This window comes from Trichechus manatus, unplaced genomic scaffold (assembly GCF_000243295.1).
Source record: "Trichechus manatus latirostris isolate Lorelei unplaced genomic scaffold, TriManLat1.0 scaffold00097, whole genome shotgun sequence".
NCBI classification, from domain to species: Eukaryota; Metazoa; Chordata; class Mammalia; order Sirenia; family Trichechidae; genus Trichechus; species Trichechus manatus.
In genome coordinates this window covers 7,916,406-7,938,608 of record NW_004444033.1, presented here as the reverse complement: position 1 = coordinate 7,938,608, position 22,203 = coordinate 7,916,406, and the positions used below count along the sequence as shown (strand labels likewise).

The 22,203-nt window shown below is 37.0% G+C and overlaps 1 protein-coding gene across 5 annotated transcripts in view; it reads right to left on the bottom strand.

The window, feature by feature from the left end:
- The window catches only part of EXOC4 (exocyst complex component 4), an 830,578-nt gene that overhangs the window by 734,579 nt on the left and 73,796 nt on the right, over window positions 1-22,203 (bottom strand). For all 5 annotated transcript variants that reach the window (XM_004382687.2, XM_023737127.1, XM_023737128.1 and 2 more), the window contains exon 6: window positions 6,661-6,904. In XM_004382687.2, coding sequence (XP_004382744.1) covers window positions 6,661-6,904 — 244 coding nt within the window. The remainder of the gene's footprint in view (window positions 1-6,660; window positions 6,905-22,203) is intronic.

Genomic DNA, 22,203 nt, shown 5'->3' with positions numbered 1-22,203 from the left:
TAAAATGTTGTGGGGTTGTTAACCAATGTCATAAAACAGCATGTGTGTTACTGTTACATGAGAAACTATCTGTTCTGTAAGCCTTCACCTGAATGAAGTACAATAAAATATTAAAAAAAAAAAAAAAAAAAAACTCTGAAAATAGTACATCAAGAACCTTGCTGCGTGTCCCAGACAGAGCAGGAGAAAAATCGTAGAACAAAAAATCAAATTCACAAAAAAGACCAGACTTATTGGTCTGACAGAGACTGGAGGAAACCCCAAGACTATCGCCCTACACACGTTTCTGAACTGGAACTGAAACCATTCCCAGAGACCACCTTTCAGCCAAACCATAGACAGGCCCATAAAATAAACAATAACACCCGAGAGGAACACGCACTGTAGAATAGTCAATTATACGAGATCAAAAGGGCAACATTTGCCTAAAAGCAAAGATGAGAAGGCAGGAAGGGGTAGACAATCAGGATGAAGGAAAACGGGGAACCTAAGGTGGAAATGGGGAGAGTGCTAACACACCGTGGGGAATGAAACTAATGTCATGGAACATTTCAGGTACGAACTATCGAATGGGAAACTAATTTGCTCTGAAAACTTTCACCTAATGCACCGTAAAAAATTTAAAAAAAGAAATCTGGCTGCTTTCCACTGCATATTTTACACACCAATGTCATGCTAACTGCACAACAGGAAGAACAAATGGTAAGCGCTACAGCAATGGACTCAAACATACCAATGATGATGAAGGTGACCCAGGACCGGGCAACATTTTGTTCTGTTATACGTAAGGTCTCCACGAGTCAGAGCCAACTCAACAGCAACTAACAACATCACCATCATCAAAGAAACACAGCTGGATGACCACAACCTATACAAAACAACAATAAAAGCTGCCTTCTTTTATTATTAAGAAAAAAGACACCTCCTGACACCCACCTACCCAGACTAGGTCAGGTCCCCCTGGTCACTTGCTCTCATGGCACGCTTTGCTTTTCCTCTATAGCCCTTAACTACAGTTTGTACTCGTCGAAAGTTCTCCAATTAATGCCTTTCTTCCTTCTAGACTTTAAACTCCATAGGGACAGGGACCATTTGAGCCTAGTGCCTGATCTACAGGAGATATTCAGTATAAATGAAATTCATTCTTTCATTCTCCAAATATTTATCATGAATCAGGTGGGCACTTTGCTACATTCTAGAGATATGGTGCTGAACAAAGCAAACTAGGTCTCTCTTCTCATAAAGGCAGCCAGAAATAACCAAACATACAAACATATCATAAAAAGAAACTTAATGAATATGATCCAGCTGATCTGCAAAAAGGTATCACATTTTTCCAAATAGTAAAATGTAGTTTTATGGAAGTTCATTCTCCCAATAGGCATTTCTGTTTTTAATTATATCTTCTGATTAAAATAATCTGAGTAATAATTAAAATTAATTCTTCAATAATAATTTTATTTTTTACTCTAATGTGGCAGTTCTGTTGTACACAGGGTCGCCATGAGTTGGAATCAACTCGATGACACCTAACAACAATATGACAGTTGCAAAACAGAAACGAAAAAAATTACCACCTTACCACTCAAACACGACTACTTTCGGCATTAAATTATATTTCTTTCCGGAGTTTTCCACGAATCTTTCTTCACTATCACCGTGCAAACATGTAATGTTCTCCTCTGCTTTTCATATCAGACTATTAAACTCGCTCTTCCTTCATAACAGAGGTCAAAGAACATTCCTGAAATGGTCTCCTTCCAAAAGGAAAAGGTCCTTCTGGCAGCCAATCAACCTCTTCACCCTCTTCATGACCCACAGTTTTACCAGAGTAGACCAGGCCTCTACCATCTACCCCAGCAGTGACTTTTCTGCCCTCACATTTAAACAAGGTCATTTTCAAATAGATGGACAGTCGTTCTCTTATGCATGTCAATCTTTTTCTTTTCCCACATTCTTCTCTCTTCCATATTCTTGTCAAGGTATCACACCTCTGAGAAGACATTTCTTTCTTCCATCTATTCCTCCTGCTTTTCTTATTTGTTAAATATCAGAGAACTTCTTCCAGCTTATTTGAAACAAAAATAACATGAAAATGCTCATAAGCCAGATTTTGGAAAAGAATCAACAATGAGGCAGCAGGAGTTGAAAAAAAGTGGTTATGAGCTGCACAGACAGCAGGCCACCTAGGCCATCTGAAGTTGGTAATAATGCCCGCCCTTCGGGGGAAATTATGGGTAGCAGGTGGTTCGGGTAGATTAGCAAGGCACATGTTACCCTAATGTTCATCAAATTGGCAACAACAGTGGATGAAATTTTCCTTTAATAGTAACTGGTGGCTTATAAGCACTAGCTAGATTATAAATGAACAGAAAAGAAAAATTATTTCTCTTATAAATAGACAAGAGATAATTTGGGGAATCAAAAATAAAATAAAATAATAAGTGGATCATGAAAGTGATTTTTGAAAACTGGCTGCAAAAGCATCCTGGCTCCATAGGAACTGAAAGCAAGCCGTAATTCACTAGCCTAGTTCCTTCCACATTTCTAGCAAAATAGCACACAACATTAATTCTCTTCACATAAAGACAAATGAAAACAGGCCGCAATGCATCACAACCAGAATATATTTAATAAGATGATGCTGAACGATGAAACTTTTAGGGAAAGTCACAGCGCTGGAATCTTGCCTCAGAGTAGCATTTATATGCTAATGTTTTGTAGCAGGCTATTTCACTGAGGGTAAGGGAAAGAATTTGTACATATGGGAGAGAAGGTTCATAGTTCTTTTAGTCTATGTTCCAATTTAAGAAAAATATTCTTATACCTTTAGCCGTAAGATAAATAACGCCTAATGTTGTCATTTTACTTCTCTCTAAAATGACTGCCAATAACACCCTCGCAGCTAAAGCCTGATGCACACCGAGCACCGTGAAAGCTTCAACGGACAATCTGACAATATTCCATCTAAAATTCCAAACCTCTAGAACCAACAATGTGAATCATTATTTAACAAAGTTAACAAGGAAATTAATACTGGATGAATTTTAAAGCATTTGACAGCACCTGAAGTCTACATTTCTTTTCTTATTTGAAACACACGCCCACCAGTGACTGGGTCAAAATTATCAGTCATTGAGAATCCCAGTCCAAGAATTTAATTTCTGATGTCCAAAAGAAAGTGGTTCACCCCAAATATTTTTCTCTGTAGTATTTTATCAGGTAATAAAAGGTTTTGCTGCAAAATTTCAGAGATGTATGGTTTATAAAATGGGATCATGTTACAAACATGAAACCAAGGCGAACAGCTTGCTCACTTGTTAGTGTCCATATATCCTGCCTGCAGAAGCTTTTTAAAATACTGACAAAAAACGGAACGTAAAGGGAGAAAAAACTCGCCCACTGACTCATTCTTCATAGAGAAACATTTATTATGTCCTGGGGCAGTGTGCTGAATTTCCACTTCAAGACTGTAATTTCCACTTGTGAGTTCTGGAAGGGACTTAAGGAATGGAGGAGGAAGATGTCAAAATACTATGAAAAACACAGTGCTTTTAAGGATAGCGTAATGAGATCTATAAAAAGTTATTGATCCATGCCCTTTCATTTTATTTCCAATATATACTATAGTAATGTTATTTCCCTAAGAAAGTTCAGCGTATTCATCTAGGGACTTGCAGCAACAGGGCAAATAGCAAACCAGAATTCTGGAGTATCCGTTACTAAAGACTCGAAAGGTCTTCTCTGAAATCCAGGCACCAGGCAAAGAAAGAAGAAAAGCAAAGTTCAATTTAGAATCATTCCTCAGCTTCTCTGGATCACAGTGTGAGTGATCAAAGAGCATGGGAGATGAGTAAAGGACTAACAGTAAGTAAATACGTGTTTTCATACTTCGTTGTTGTTATATGCTGTCGAGCCGGTTTCGACTCACAGCGACCCTATGCACAAAAGAACAAAACACTGCCCACTCCTGTGCCATCTTCACAACTGTTGCTATGTTTGAGCCCACTGTTGCAACCACTGTGTCAATTCATCTCATTGAGGGTCTTCCCTTTTTCATTGACCCCTCTACCTTACCAAGCATAATGTCCTTCTCCAGGGACTAGTCCCTGTTGATAACATATCCAAAGTGTGTGAGACGAAGTTTTGCCACCCTCTTCTAAGGAGCATTCTGGCTGAACTTCTTCCAAGACAGATTTGTTCATTCTTCTAGCAGTCCATGGTATATTCAGTATTCTTCATCAATACCATAATTCAAATGCATCAATTCTTCTTCAGTCTTCTTTACTCATTGTCCAGCTTTCACACGTATATGAGGTGACTGAAAACACCATGGCTTGGGTCAGGCACACCTTAGTCCTCAAAGTGACATCTTTGCTTTCTAACACTTTACAGAGGTCTTTTACAACAGATGTGCCCAATGCAGTGTGCCATCTGATTTCCTGACCGCTCTTCCATGGGGTGGTGATTGTGGATCCAAGTAAAATGAAATCCTTGACTTCAACAGTTTCTCTGTTTATCATGATGTTGCTTACTGGCCCAGTTCTGAGGATTTTTGTTTACTTTATATATATATGTATATAAATGTGTATGTATGTATGTGTATGTCCTCTACCTGCCTGGCAGTTGTTACTACTGTGAGGGCTTGCATGTTGCTATGATGCTGGAAGTTGTGCCTCCACTATTTCAAATACTAGCAGGGTCAACCACAGTGGACAGGTTTCAGTGAAGCATCCAGACTAAGTCAGAGAAGGAAGAAAGACCTGGCAATCTACTTCCAAAAACTAGCCAATGAAAATCTTACAGATCACACAGAACATTGTTTGATCTAACAATCATGAAAATAGAGCACGATTGGGCAACATGTCTTTCTGTTGTGCATAGGGTTGCTGTGAGTTAGAGCCTACTCAAGGACAGTTAACAAGATGTATGTATGCATGAAGGAGCCCTGGTGTCACAATGGTTAAAGTGCTCAGATGCTAACCAAAAGGTCAGCAGTCTGAATCCATCAGCCGCTCCACGAGAGAAAGACGTGGCAGTCGGCTTCCATAAAGATTACAGGCTTGGAAACCCTACGGGGCAATTCTACTGTGTCCCATAGGGTCACTGTAAGTCAGAATCGACTCAGCGACAATGAGTTTGGTTTTGGGTTATGTATGCCTGCATGCATGTAACAGCACTTACTGGTGCTATTCTACTAAGCACCGTAAGTACACAACCCCAGCTAAAGCAAGCAGCCCTGTAAGATAGGTATTACTTCCCTTACAGAGTTGGGACTCAAAGCCAAGTCTGCTCCCCTCCAAAATCCATGCTTATCAAAACATGCTTTCAAACACTTGAAAAGAGTTGAAGCACTTTAAAATATATTTAATGTTAGATGTACAAAAGAGACAACTTAAATAGATAACATTAATTTTTTTCGAAAAACCAGAAGAAAATCTGGGGGGCTGTGCTGAATAAACAAATATTATTTCTCCTCAAATTTGTTTATCTTCTTTAAAAAAAAAAAAAAAAAAAAAGTCCTAAGACAAACAGTAGAATTTCTTAAAGAACATGTCATAGGAAATCACAGCCCATCTACACACCGTCTATCACCTCCCAGGAACTCTTGCCACATGAATAAAAAGAGAAGACATACTGTTTTGCCCTGTGTTCTCATATGAAACTATAGTTTCCGTGGACCTTTTTCTCCCATGGAGACCCCTTTACAGAGGATCTTGGATTCTCCCGGAAAGTACAATGTCAAGTATCTTGTTCCACTGTTGGCCGACATTGGTCTATGATACCCAAAAATCTGGTTTGGCAAACATGAGCTCCCAGTGTAGGATAACCACAGACAGAGGTAGGATCTTAGTACAATTTCAGTTTTCTGCTCATGAAAGAAGAATTATGAAATCCTAATCCTATTAGTTGTTTTAAATAAATACAGGAATTCCTGAGACTGATCTGACTCTTGGCTAAGATCACTGCACGTTAAAGAAGAAAGCACGCGACGGAAGAAAGATCACGGACTTCAGGATCAATTAGATTGTATTCAACTCTAAGACCAGCCACTTGTTCTGTGACCTTGAGCTAAATACTTAAATATGACTTCCAGTAGTCTCCTTAACTGTAAAATGTAAGTCCTAATAGCTAGCTCATAAAGTTGCTGTGAGAATTAAATGAGATAATATACACAAATTGCCATGAACACTGCTTAGTAGTTAGTATGTGTTCAGTAGTCATTGCTACGTTTTTTTCATTCAATTTGGTTATCTGAGTATGGACTTTAGGCTTTAAACTTCTCAACTACATCAAAAACGAGACAGTGTTTTCACCACGGTTTGTATGGGCTATAGTATCCTAAGGAGCCCTGGTGGCACAGTGCTTAAGCACTCAGCTGCTAATCAAAAGGTCAGCAGTTCGAATCCACCAGCCACTTTGCGGGAGAAAGATGTGGTAGTCTGCTTCCACAAAGACTACAGCCTTGGAAACCATATGGGGCAGTTCTACTCTCTACTATAGGGTTGGTATGAATCGGAATTGATTCGACAGCAATAGGTTATAGTGTCTTAAATTCAATATAATAACATGAATAGAGATAACATTTACTTACTCCCCCACCCAAGAAAATATACAATAAACAGAGTTACCAATAACAAGAATTGCACCCCCACCTACCTTGGCTGGTTCTCCCCAGTGAGGTTCTCTCCTCTCTGGTAGCCACTGTCGGCCACCTGGGTTGTGGACCTCTTCACAATCTGCTTCAGCTCCTGCTCCAAGCGCTCTTTTATCGCCTTCACTGTCTCTGGGATCTTCTTCAGTTTGGCCAGCCCCTTGATAAGGATGCCCATGAAGAGGGTACTGTTCTCCTCTGGATCCAACTCCAAATCCTCCTTGATCTCCTGCAGGTTTATCTCCCTCACTGTAAGATAAACAAAATAAACAACAGATTCCACTACAAAATACAAAAACAGAGGATCTCATAAATAGGATCACTGCTTTGAATATTTTTCAATTAAAGTATAATTAAGTTATATTTACAAAGTAACTATCCAAGAATCACAAAATAACAGATACATCCTACAAATCATCCACATTAGTTAGCGATAAAAGGCAGAAGCTATTAAAAACTGATAAGTAAATCTCCATAGGAAGTTTTCCATAGATTGCCATTTGTGTAACGAGTCAGTCTGTTAATGAAATTTATTAAGCACTCACTGTTTACGGAATGCCATACTGGGTGCTGCAAAAGAGGGCTGAAGAGTCGCACCCTAGTCTTAAGTTCCTATTAATTATTAAGGATAAGCAGCTGGAGAAAAAGACATTAAAAATACAAACCTAAAAAGGTAAATAAGGTAAAATTAATATAACAAATCATAAAAGAGATAAAGAAAAGATAAAGGAAAAACAACATGTATAAGTAAGTGAGACAAGACCGAAAAAAGTAATGAAAATATATTTCATAAATACAAAAAAAAAACTATTTCTTTAAGAAAAATAGATTATCTACAGCAACATTATCTATAGGTGATAGGTCTTGCTAATCCATAGAAGTTTTCAGAGCAGTAACTTTACATGTCAAAAGTCTCCATAGAGGCTACAACTTTGATCCAAGCCATTTGGCATGAATGGAAGAAACAGCCCAGAACAGTGGTTCTTAACCCCTACGGACATTGGTGATCTGAGACCTCTATCATCTACTGAAAACCACAGACTTTCTCCTCAAAACAATGCACCTACATGCAAAACTTTTCATAGGATTTCAGGGGTTTCACAACTATCATAAGCACCACAAGTTAAAAGCTTCTCTCAATTTACAAATGGCTGGGTTACGATAAGTAAAACATAAGTGAGTAAAAGCCGGCAGATGGACCCTAGTAATGGAGACTTTTGCTCTGCAGACAGACCCTAGTAATTAGAGTTTTCCCCTCTCCTCCACCCTTCAAACCTACAACTGGATGGCTTTTTTAAATATTTGATATCCTGAAAGAATGAATGCATTCTTGTATAATAGATCCAAGCTCAACTGTACTACAAGCCCACTCTTAAGTTGTCCAGCACCACTGCAATGGTACTGACATCTGTTTATTTAGGGAAGAGTGCCAATTTGCCAGTACATGGAGTAAATCTTTGTAGGATTGCTGGATCATGTCTCCAAAACCTCTACTTCAGACAACATAGAATCCCATGTAGGCTATTCTCCCCAGTCTCTTTTTTTCTCCCCCCTCCCAATTCATAAAATTCACTTAAATATGAACTAAAGCATTTAATGACACATATTATATAATTGCCTACATAGGTTTGTTCTCATGTGAATAAATCCTCTACATATCTATCATATTGGTGTTGTTTTACTTAGACTCACCAGGCCCCAGAAGCCTAAGAGGAGAAAAGTACATAAAGAATGACTGAAATCATATGGTTTTCTTGGCAATGTAGAAGGCAGTTGATTATATGGTATTTAATTTTTTTTTTTTAATAATCATAGTAAAACTGAAAGCAGAACCAAGAAGCCTTAAGCCTCTAAAGATGACAATTTTGAAGACAAATCAAACAAAATCATCACTATCTCCAAACGTAATGTTCCAAAAACAGATTTCAATTACTGGCTCTGTTCTTCACATGAAGAAGTTAGAAACCTTAGGCCATAGAACTACTCCATCCAGCCAAATCCACCCCGATAGCAAGGGGAGGAAAACACTTAGCAGCCAAGAAGCCATCTAAATTCAGCACGTTATAGGGAGAAAAAAATGAAGCAAAACTGTAAGCAGAGCTTCAGGCAGGAAAGAAAGTAACAGCAATTTCACTGGGACAAAATGCTCTCCACACAAGAGCACGTACGAGGCACAAACAGGACACGTGCAAAAGGCCACCTGAATATCACAGCTCTCTGCCACAAGGGTCATTTAGTGATGAGGTGATGCAGTTTAAATCTATAAGTTCCTAGATTACATGGCATATAGCTATTTATATGCACACAAATATGACAGGGAGCCCATTAAAAAAAACAGCAAATAAGCAAGTATAATAAATGCCACAAACCCACATGGAATATTTGTTTTGAACCTTATCTTTCTGTTTGTCTCCTGAAATTTCCCAGAGCATAAACACCTAGCAGATCCAATATTAATTAATTTATATTATCTATTTCACTTACATCAGCTGAAAATTAAAAGGCAATTTAAAAGGATAATATAATCAACCATAAAGACTATTCTAATAATCACAAAAACGCTCTGAAGTCAGATAGAATTACTGGAGCTTTATGAAAAAAACCTTACACAGAATTAATTTAGATGAAATTCAGGAAGGCCTTATACCATCATTAAAATGTACATATTTGCAAACTACTACTAAACCCTAAACTATTCCCTAGTATTTTTATTACAACAAAATGTATTCAATGTGCAGGTTTTAGAGCATTTAGAAATTAGAAATACTACCTTTCCCAATTCTCTTACGTCTGATTTTTCTGCTCTGAAGATCTTGCCAAGTGATGCTTTCTTGAACCTAGTTTGGAGAACTGTCACTGTCACTGATTGATGGAATACTGCTAAGTATTAAAAGACTTTCATGTCCTTTAATCAATTATTTCTACTAAAAACCTACTGGCCCCAAGTGTTACTTTTATTATGCACATAATCTGTAGATACGGATACATAGATATATATTCCTAATGAATATAAATCACGTATAGGGTCACTATGAGTCATAATCGACTCGACGGCAATGGGTTTTCTGTGGGTGGGGCTAAATATGTAATACTATGGAAGGAAGAGTTTAACTAAGACTGTCTCGGACTCATGAAAGGGTTAACTAGATAATATCTAAGGTCTCTGTTAAGCTCTGCAATTCTATGACTCTATTAACTAGAGTTTAAATCTATATCTATTACACGGCCTATATCTACTTATATATATACCTATATTACAGACGGCCCATTTAAAAATGTAACATAAGCAAGGTGAATAATTCATCTTTGTAGCTAAATATTTTATTTTTTAAAAACTACTTTTCTGGCTTCCAGTGAGTACAGAAAGTAATCCAGACCAGTCCGTGGCTGCCTTTCTTTCTCAGTATAATTGGCAGATCAAGATCAGTAACACCTGCCATAGCTATATACGTCCATTACCGAACTGCACAAGATAAAGTGCTGGTAATACACTTTAACTTTTTATCAAATAAGTTACATTATTTAATTTATTGCTTATAAATATACATATAAAGGTATAATTACCTTAGTAATTATAGTATAAACAAACAAAAAACAAACCCATTGCCGATGAGTCGATTCCGAGTCATAGCAACCCTATTGGACAGCACAGAACTGCCCCACAGGGTTTCCAAGCAGCAGCTGGTAAATTCGAACTGCTGACCTTTTGGTATGCAGCCAAATGCTTAACCACTATGCCACCAGGGCCCCAATTATAGTACAGTATAGTAAAACAACTGTAGTATAGTAATTATAGTATAGTATTACTATCATGTTTACTATAGAATCTCCTGGTTAATATCATTGCTTGCACTATGCATGGTACATAAACCATGTAAAGTTTATTCACATATATGATTTCAACCTACATATAACTTGTTACATATTGTAGTGAAGAACATTATCCCTATATAACATGAGAACTGTCTGCCACTAAGGGACAGAATATACAACAGAATATAAAAGGAAGCCTTTAAAAGTTTACCAAGCATACCTACCAAAGTATCAAAAGAATTACACACCTACAGTGCTGCCCTCACAGATGGGAACCTGGCCTCAGAAGACTTACAATATTCTCAAGTAGAAAATAATCAGAAAGTTACCACTTAAAAATAACTCCTGTGCTTCTGATCAAAACGGTACTATAAATACATACTCTTGAGGTATTCTATCCACTCAAAACACAATTATAGATAAAATATAAATTAAATTAAAAAGAAGTAGTCTGGCTCAAAATTCAGATTAACATCTCTGTGGACAAGAGATGCAAACAGCGGAGTCAGGGAGTGGGTCCCATGGGCACTGGGTGGCCAAGCGGGCAGAGGCAGGCAGGATTGGCGTGTGACAGCTGCACTAGTCAGCTGCCAGCACAGGCCCACGGTGAACTCTGGACCTAGGGTGTCAGGCTGCTGGCCTCACCAAATCCTAGCCTCCTTCCTCGACCGGATGGAGGCTTGGTCAACTATGTATCTTAAATACCATTCATTTCACCAATGAAGAATTACTTCTAGCATCGTATATTCTAATCAGTGCAACCACTGGTGCAGGCTGAGAGAGCAGTATCTGATGCCTGGTTGCCTTTGGAGTAAAGAATCCTGATTAGATTCTTTCAAATGTTAACTAACTACCCCTGGAGTGTGGATTCCTGATTAAGGTACTTCAAAAATGTTAACCAAGCAACCCTAAAGTACAGATTAAATTACTTTAAAGAAAACTTCAGACAATAAAATATCCCACTCCTGAAAGGAGGCTGCAAAACAGTGTTGACAAGGACTACTCAAGGCTAGAAGCTTACAGAGCCTCCTGGTAAAGCTATGCCTTGGTCTGCAGCACAACGGTGCTATCAATTCAGAGGCAGACGAAACCCACACTGCAGTGAGCTGCGGCAGTAGGATGAGTATGCACTATTCCTTCTACAAGTTCAAGTGGGCAATGGGAGAATCATGGTATGTTTACTTGGGTGGGGGAGAGAGAGAGTTGATGGCTCTATTAGAACAAAAACAAACAAAACAACTTAACATCTGTTGAAATCATTTTGCCATAGGGCAGCACTTGACATGCATTATCTCATTTAGAACTAGGAAGATTTAACTTTGAAGGCCAAGGAGCAGGAAGTGGAGAAGAGGCTACTAAAAATATAAGAGGGAGCAAGGATCACTTAAGGGACAAGGAACAAACAAATTGATGGTTTACACTGATATTCACTAAAATGTACTGGGCTGCCGTCCATTGCTGATGTAGGTATTTCTAAGTCCAACTGCCAGAGAGACACCATGATGCAGTGGAAAGAACAAGACTTTGCTGTCATACAATTTTCTATTTGATTATCATCTCTACCATTTTCTAGTTGTGTGATCTCCCAGAAATTATCTAAAATTACTGAACCTCAATTTCTTTACCTGCAAAGTGGACATAATATAATCTACCTGTCATGAGTTGTGCATATTAAATGAGATAATGTGACACCAATACACACCAAAAAAAAAAAAAAGAAGAAGAAGAAAAATAGTCAAAAAAACACACTTTTAAAACTTCTAGCTTTGGGCACTTCCAGGTTGCTTAAGACAATGGTGGCTGCCTAGGTCCCCATCTCCCAATATTTCCTCCAAAACTAATACAGAACAAGAAGAAAAAAAACCAACATAAAACCCATGCCCTCAGCATAACTCAAAAACAGAAATTTCCCAAAATTCAAAACTAGTGTACATAAATATAAGGAAAAAAATCTAATCCCAGAAAGTGATCATTCATGTGCCTGCTCCAACCCTGCTAGCCACTAGGCTTTGTGGCAAACAAAGGTAGACTGTGAGAAACCGTGATGAAGAAAGAAGGGGTAGAGTGATGAGCCTAAGGCTGATCTAAAATCAGCACCACCCTAAGTTTCAAAATGCTAAAAAAAAAAATCCAAGAAGATCATAGCATGGAATATAGGCAAGATACTTAAAAGTAGACTTGATTTGAAGGAGTTTTTCAAACATAGCTTCTGGGGGAAAATAATACAAAAAGAAAGACAGAGGAACACTTTGGCCATTGGGTGTTGAAGGAAAAAGGGAAAATTTGGGATTCTACAAGATAAAGAGAGCCAAAAATCAGAGAACATACCATCCCCCCCCCTCCTCCCACCAAAACAAAAATATCCACCAAAGTATCTGGACTTTGCTATACTGACAGAAGAGGGAGCCAATTAACTAGAAATCCTGTAAAACACCTCAATACTATAAAAATGAACATAAACATGATGAACAAATTCAAACAGAGGAATTATAAAAATTTGGAAAATAAAATACAAATCAACAGAAGAAAATTCTCTACAACAAAACAACCATGAAGCACAAGAAAAATGAAAGACAACACTTCAAATTGAATTAAGAACTCTACTCAAACAAAAACTGGGGGATGTAAAAAACCACCTTGAATCAGAAATTCAAAAACTAAGAACAGACATGGACAAAAAACAGGAAAGTGTGAAAAGAGAACTGATTAAATACAGGAAGGATATGGAAAAAACTATCTCAGAAATGAAGGATAAATATAAAATGTCAAAGGGAGAATAGACTCAAATGAAAATTTTACATAGAGTATTGCAGAAATTCAGGGAATTAAAAAAGATCGTTAAAAGAAGATAAAGAAATAAAAAGATCAAAGAGAAAGTAGTAGAAATTGAAGACAAGCAAAGAAAAAAATATTATTGGAAAAATAAAGACAAAAATAATAGAAGGGAACTAACACTTAAAGTTACAAACTAAGAAAACTAACCAGAAATTTTTTAAAAATCTTGACTCTACAACATGAAAGAGTCCATTGGGTAGCTGGAAAAATTAATCCAAGATGATCAACTCTAAGACATGTCCTAGTTAAGTATTAAATTTCTAAGATTAAAAAAAAACCTCAAGGCCTTATAGGGGAAAAGATCAATAACTTACAAGGGCAAAAAAAATTAGGCTGGCATCAGAATTTAAAAGAACAACATAAAAAAGAAGGCAACAATGGAACAGTATTTAAAAAAAAAAAAAAAAACCTCAATTAGTGAAAGTGTAAACCAAGGATTTATACCCACCCAAGCTGTCCTTCACGTACTAAGGCTATAGAAAAAGTAGTTTGCAACTGAGGGAATTCTGCACTTACAAGCTCTTCTTGAGAAATCTATTATATGCTGAGAGCTTCATCCAACCAAGAGATGACTGGTAAAATTTGCGCAAAAAGACTGATGATGACCATCTTAAATAGTTAAGGTAGGGATAAGGATGGAAGACAGCTATATAAAAGTATTATGTTGTGGAAAAGTAAAAACAATGCAACTAAAAAATGGGAGAACAGAGAGAGGAGGAAAGTAGAATAAGTTTATTTTTATATAGGCAATAGATGGGAATTAAAGGATATCAACAAAAGACTAATGAATCAGGAGTAAAAGGTGAAATATTTAAAACAAAAACAAAAAACCCACGGTCGTTAAGTCATAGTGACCCTATAGAACAGAGTAGAACTGCCCCGTAGGATTTCCAAGGATGTAAATCTTTACAGAAGCCAACCGCCACATCTTTCTCTCACAGAGCGGCTGATTGGTTTGAACCACTGACCTTTTAGTTAACAGTCAAGTGCTTTAACCACTGTGCCACCAGGGCTCCTTTTTAAAAGATATACAAAGGTATATTTAAAAGACATACAAAGACAATCACTAGCATAAAAAATAAACCATTCCTAAACACCCCAAAAAAAGTGCAAATTAAAGAACAAAGAATATGTATCTTGTAGAGAAAGAAACAAAGCAAATGTAATGTAATACACGTGTTACTAAAGTATTATGAGAGCTGAGTCAAAAGACAGCTGTCATATCAATATATTATGAATGAATTTAACTCATCCATTGAATGAAAGGCTTTTCAATTCAACCCACAAAGTATGACCCAACTATATGCTACCTAAAAGAGATGTATCTAAAACAAACTGATTTAGAAAGACTGAAATATAGGAATGAACAAAGGCATGCCAGCCAAAAGCATTAAACATGACAAAGAAGGGCAATTTTTACGACCAAAAGCCACAGTCACAATGAAGCTATAGCACTTATGATGACTAATATACCAAATAACACACTAACTACCGTTTTGAAGCAAAAACTACATACAGGACATGCAGAGAGACAGAGAGAAAAACACACTAATAAGAGAAAACTTTACCACAGCACAAATAATAAGAAAGGAGATGGAAGACCTAAACAACACAATTAAATGAGGTAGATCTTTTGGATATATATCAAACTCTACACCTGATAATAGTGAACCCACCATCTTCTCAACCACCTACAAAGCATTCACAAAAACTGATCATATATTAAGTCACAAAGAAAACATCAGTAGTTCCATAAAGTAAAAATGTTATAAATAAAACTCTCTGGTTATAATATATCAAAGCCAAAAAGTAATAAGCAAAAAAGAAAAAAAAAAAAAAAACACAAATAGGCCCATTCATGTTTAATCTAAAATTCTGCCATTAAAAAAACACCTGAATGAAAAAAATACAAAATGAAATATGACCATTTTTTAAAAATTATAATGAAAACCCTGCATCAAAAGAAGATGGAAGGAATACACAAAGACACTGTACCAAAAAGAATTGGTCAATGTTCAACCATTTCAGGAGGCAGCATATGATCAGGAACGGATGGCACTGAAGGAAGAGTTCCAAGCTGCACTGAAGGCACTGGTGAAAAACAAGGATCCAGGAATTGACGGAATACCAACTAAGATGTTTCAACAAATGGATGTAGCACTGGAGGCACTCACTCGTCTATGCCAACAAATCTGGAAGACAACTACATGGCCAACTGACTGGAAGAGATCCGTATTTGTGCCTATTCCCAAGAAAGGTGATACAACCAAATGCAGAAACTATGGAACAATCATCATTAATATCACATGCAAGTTAATATTTTGCTGAAGATCATTCAAAAGCGGTTGCAGCTGTATATCAACTGGCCAGTTATCTGTCTTCCAAATTTCTTGAGTGAGCACTTCCAGCGCTGCATCTGTTTTTTGAAACATCTCAATTCGTATCGCATCAATTCCTGGATCCTTGTTTTTCCCCGGTGGCTTCAGTGCAGCTTGGACTTCTTTTAATACCACCGTTTCTTGATCATATGTTACCTCCTGAAATGGCTGAACATCAACCAATTCTTTTTAGTACACTGACACTGTGTATTCCATCTTCTTTTGATGCTTCCTGCATCGTTCAATGTTTTGCCCAAAGAATCCTTCAAAATTGCAACTCAAGCCTTGAATTTTTACCTTCAGTTCATCAGTTCATTATAATACTTTGTCTCTCAATCCACCCTTTGAAATCTTCTGTTCAACTCTCTCACTTCATCATTTCTTCCATTGGCTTCAGCTACTCTACATTCAAGAGCAAGTTTCATAAGTTTCTTCTGACGTCCATTTTGGTGTTTTTTTTTTTTTTTTCCTTTCCTGTCTTTTTAATGACCTTTTGCTTTCTTCATGTATGATATCCTTGATGTCATCCTACAACTCATCTGGTCGCCGGTCATTAGTTTTCAATGCATCCAATCTATTCTTGAGATGGTCTCTAAATTCAGGTGGGATATACTCAAGGTCATACCTTGGCTCTCGTGGACTTGTTCTAACTTTCTTCAGCTTCAGTTTGAACTTGCATATGAGCAACTGATGGTCTACTTCACAGTCGGCCCCTGACTGATGATATTGAGCTTTTCCATTATCTCTTTCCACGGATGCAGTCAATTTGATTCCTGTGTATTCCATCTGGTGAGGTTCACATGTACAACTGCTATTTATGTTGTTGAAAATGGTATTTGCAATGAAAAAATCATTGGTCTTGCAAAATTCTATCATGTGATCTCTGGCGTTGTTTGTATCACCAAGGCCATATTTTCCAACAACCGATTCCAATTTTTGCATTCCAATCACCAGTAATAATTAATGCATCTTGCTTGCATGTTTGATCAATTTCAGACTGCAGAAGTTGGAAAAAATCTTCAATTTCTTCATCGTTGGCATTAGTAATATGTGCATAAATTTGAATAACAGTCATATTAACTGGTCTTCCTTGCAGGCCTATGGATATTATCCTATCACTGACAGCACTGTACTTCAGGATAGACCTTGAAATGTTGTTTTTGACTATGAATGTGACACTACTCCTCTTCAACTTGTCATTCCTAGCATAGGAGACCACATGAATGTCTGATTCAAAATGGCCAATACCAGTCCATTTCAGCTCACTAATGCCTAGGATATCGATGTTTATTTGGTCAAATTCATTTTTGATGATTTCCAATTTTCCTCAATTCATACTTTATACATTCCACGTTCCGATTATTAATGGATGTTTAAAGTTGTTTCTTCTCATTTTGAGTCGTGACACATCAGCAAATGAAGGTCCTGAAAGCTTGACTCCATCAACACCATGAAGGTCGACTCTACTTCAGGAGGCAGCTCTTCCCTAGTCGTATTTTGAGTGTCTGCCAACCTGCAAGGGCTCATCATCCAGCACTATACCAGACAATGTTCTGCTGCTATTCGTAAGGTTTTCACTGGCCAATTTCTTCAGAAATAGACTGCCAGGTTCTTCTTCCTAGTCTGTCTTAGTCTGGAAGCTTTGCTGAAACCTGTCCACTGTGGGTCACCCTGCTGGTGTCTGAAATACCAGTGGCATAGCTTCCAACATCACAGCAACATGCAAGCCACCACAATACAACAAAATGACAGACACGTGGAGGATAATAACTGTATGCAAATACTGTACTTAAGTTAGTAAATTTGTTTTTTACCAGGTCATGGGTTAGCAATTCTGAATTTACTTCACGTGTATATAAGAATTGTGCAAATAAATAAATATATTGTGGATGATAAAAGCCAAGTTTCTCACTATTGGAGAAAAGAGCTAGAAATAAGGAAAGGAGGAAGTCTAGAACTACTTTGGGTTGATTTGGAATCAGAGGTATGAGCATAAGCTCATATTTGAAATATACATATAAATGGATAGAAAGAAATAGATACATACCTGTAAGTATGTATGTGTTTGTGTACATACGTGCATATACACACAAACACTTCCTAGTCTGTCAGCCAAGAAGGCTTACTGCAATGACATAATACTAGCAATGAATACAACTGGAACCGAAATCTTAGTCTCTGAATATTATTCTCCAAAGAGGAATCAGAGCTCCTTAGAGAAATAGTAAATTCCAAGACTGGGACAGGGATAGTACAGGGCAAACCTGGAATGGCTTGTGGTGATGGAAATTAAGTATTCAAACAATAATAGGGGCATGTTGGAAGGACACAGGAGTCAACTTATAGAAACTCACAAGATCTAAATATGGGGGATATTGAACAACAAAATTATGATAGTAATTGATTATAACTCAGAGCAAAATAAATATCCATGAATTCTTACTGATATAAATAATTAATAAATAAGTAGATGCAGAAAGGACAACTCTCCTCACAGAATTCCAATTACTAAAAGTAGAAAGAATGACAGGAATACAGAATCACAATTTGGCCAACAAGTAATAATTGCTGCAGGCAAGAATCATTGATTGGAACATGTACTGTGTTTGAAATAAGAAAGAAAAATAGATCGTTGGTAATTTAAAAATACAGAGTCTGGTTCACAGAAGGTGCTCAAAAAGTAAAGTTAATTTAAAACTAAAAGAACAAAAATACAATCTATAGCTTCCCACCCAGCAGTAAGTTAGGCAACTGGTCAAACTCAAGAGTAAATATCATACTTAATGGTGACATTTTAGAGACTTTACCTTTAAAGGGAAGACCCATTATGGCCTCTACCATTCAACATTATACTGCAGGTTCCAGCCATGCAAAAATAAACACACAGAAAGAAAGAAAGGGTAGGAGGTCAAAAAACCTTAAAATTTTTAAGAAATAGAGACAGAACTGTCCATAATTGTAGACACTGATTGTTTACATACAAAATCCAGGAAAATATACAACTATTAGAACTTTTTAAATAATTCAGCAAAATAGCTAAAGATCAACATGAAAAAAATTAGACTTTTCAGAAGTATGGTCAAACAGAAAGTGTAATAGAAAAAAAATCATTCACAGTAACAGTAACAAAAGTAACACAGTACTAAGGAATACACCTAACAAAAGATTAGCAAGAGGTTTATAAATCTAAACAGCTAAATGAAGAAGTAATTTCGAATTCATAGACTGGAAGATTCAATAAATGATACAAATTCTAATTACTCTATAACTTAAAACTGCAATAAAAATCCCAGTAAGATTATTAATGGAGTCTGACACCTCATTTTAAGATGCATATAGAAGAGCAAAGGGCCAAGAATAGCCTAGACAATTCTGAAGGTAAGCAAGTTGGGAATAATTTTCCTCACCATATATCAAAATAAACGATAAAGCTACAGATATTAAGACACTATTGTATTAGTTCAGGGATATAAAAATTGCCCAGTAGAGCAAAAGACTCTATAAAAACCCACATATATGGAAACGTATGATGAAAGTGGCATTAAAACTCAGTGGGGACTCTCTGTACTGTCTCTTCAACTTTGCAAATAAAAAGTCTATTTAAAAAATTGTAAAAGTAAATGAAAATTAAGGAGCCCTGGTGGCGCAATGGTTAAGCACTCAGCTGCTAACCAAAAGGTCAGCAGTTCAAACCCACCTGGATCCCATAAAAATTACACCCTGCGAAACTGTATGGGGCAGTTCTGCTCTGTCATATAGGGGTGCTCTGAGTCAGAATCGACTTAACGGCACATAACAACAAATGAAAATAAACTAATAATGGATCGATGACCTAAATACAAGAAAGAAAACCATAAGACTCTTAGAAGAAAACAGGGGTAAAGCTTTTTTAAACAATGGATGCTTAGATATGACACCAAAGCACAGGTAACAAGTGAGAAAATAGATAAATTGGACTTCATCAAAACTAAAAACTTTTGTGCATCAAAGAACTTTATCCAGAAAGTAAAGACACAACCTACAAAATGGAAGAAAATATGTGATAACCATATATCTGATAAGGGTTTAATATCCAGAACATATAAAGAACACCAACAACTCAACAACAAAAAGATAAAGAAACCAATTTAAAAAAGTAGACAAAGGACTTGAATAAACGTTTTTACAAAGAAAATATACAAATGGCCAGTAAGCATATGAAAAGATGCTCCAAGTCATTAGTCAACAGGGAAATGCAAATCAAAACCACAATGGGGTATCACTTCAGACCCAACAGGGATGGCTACCACTAGAAAAACAGAAAATAAATAGTGTTGAGGAGGATGTGGAGAAATTAGAGCCCTTGTGCACTGCTGGTGGGAAAGTAAAATAGTGCAGCCACTGTGGGAAAAAGTTTGGACACAGCTTGGTGGTTCCTCAAAAAGCCAAACAGAGAATTACCATATGATCCAACAATTGTACTCCTAGGTAAATATCCAAAAGTCCTAAAAGCTGAGACTCGGATACTTGTTCACCGTAGCACTACGCACAACAGCCAAAAGATGGAAACCACTCAAGTGTCCATCAACAGATGAATGGATAAACAAGATGTGGTACATATATACAATGGAATATTACTCAGTCATAAAGAGAAATGAAGTCCTAATACATTCTAAGGCATGGAGGAACCTTTAAAACATGTTAAGTGAAATACGTCAGTCATAAAAGGGCAAATATTGTATGATGCCATTTATATGAAATATCAAGAATAGACAAATGCTTAGAGACCAAAGTTTATTAGTGGTTACCAGGACCTAGAAGGGGAGGAAAAAGGGTGAGGAGTTACTGCTTAAGGGGTACTGGGTTTTTGTTTGAGATGACGAAAAATTTTGGAAATATGCAGTGGTGATGGTCACACAACATGGTGAATATAACTGATGCCACTGAATTGTACACTTAAAAATGGTTAAAATGGCAAATATTTTTGTTATACATACTTTACCACAATAAAACTACATATAAAGACATAATGGTAACAAAATAAAATAATTTTTTAAAAGTCAGTGGGGAAAGGATGGACTATCAATAAGTGCTGGAACAATTGATTATGCATCAGAAAACAAAATTCAATCACTAATTATGAAAGTAAGTCAATAAAAACATAAATTCCAAATAGCTTAAGAGACCTAAGTTTTAAAAGCAAACCTATAAAATACCAAAAAAACAAAAGCAAATTTTTTTTAATTGTACTTTAGGTGAAGGTTTACAGAAAAAATAGTTTCTCATTAAACAGTCAGCACACATATTGTTTTGACATTGGTTAACAACCCCACAACACGTCAACACTCTCCCTTCTCGACCTTGGAGGACCTTTTTTTGTGTGTGTGTATGTGAAAATATACATAGCCAAAGATACACCATTTCAAAAATTTCTACATGTACAATTCAGTGACACTGATTACATTCTTCCAGTGGTGCTGCTATTCTCACTATCCTTTTCCAAATTATTCCATCACCATTATCTTCAACTCACTACCCCCTAGGCTTCCCATCAAACCTTTGGAGTTGCTGTTGTCAATCTGATCTCACGTAGATAATTCTTTTTTTTTTTTTTTTTGTACTTTAGATGAAGGTTTACACAACAAATTGTTTCTCATTAAACAGTTAGTAAACGCATTGCCCTATGAAAATGGTTAACAACCCCACGACATGTCAACACTGTCTCTTCTCAACCTTGGGTTCCCTATCACCAGCTTTCCTGTACCCTCCTGCCTTCTGGTCCTTGTCCCTGGACTGCTGTGCCTCGTTAGTCCTGTTTTGTTTTATGGGGCTGTCCACTCTTTGGCTGAACGATGAACCTTGGGAGTGACCTCACCACTGAGCTAAAAGGGTGTCTGGGAGCCACAGTCTCTGGGTTTCTCGAGTCTCTGTCAGGTCAGTAAATCTGGTCTTTTTTTGTGCGTTAGAATTTTGTTCTACATCCTTCTCCAGCTCTGTCCAGGACCCTCTGTTGTGATCCCAGTCAGAGCAGTCAGTGGTGGTATCCAGGCACCATCTAGCTGTACTGGACTCAGACTGATGGAGGTCGTGGTAGCTGTGGTCCATTAGTCCTTTGGACTAATCTTTTCCTTGTATCCTGTTCTCTTCATTCTCCCTTGCTCCTGAAGGGATGAGACCAGTGGAGTATCTTAAACAGCTGCTCACAGGCTTTTAAGACCCCAGACGCTACTCACTACGGTAGAATGTAGAACACCGTCTTTATAAACTGTGTTATGCCAATTGAACTAGATGTTCCCCGAGACCATGGTCCCCACAGCCCTCCACCCAGCAATTCAGTCCCTCAGGGAGTTTGGATGTGTCTACAGAGCTTCCCTGACCTTTCCTTGTACAAGGTGACAAGTAAATACATTTTATGAAACAATAGTAGAAAAGGATTCCTTAAGACAGAAGGAGTACAAATTATATAGGAAAATATTGATAAATTTAACTACATAAAATAAGATGGAACACATTTGTACAACAAGAAAAAAAAAAGTAAAAAGA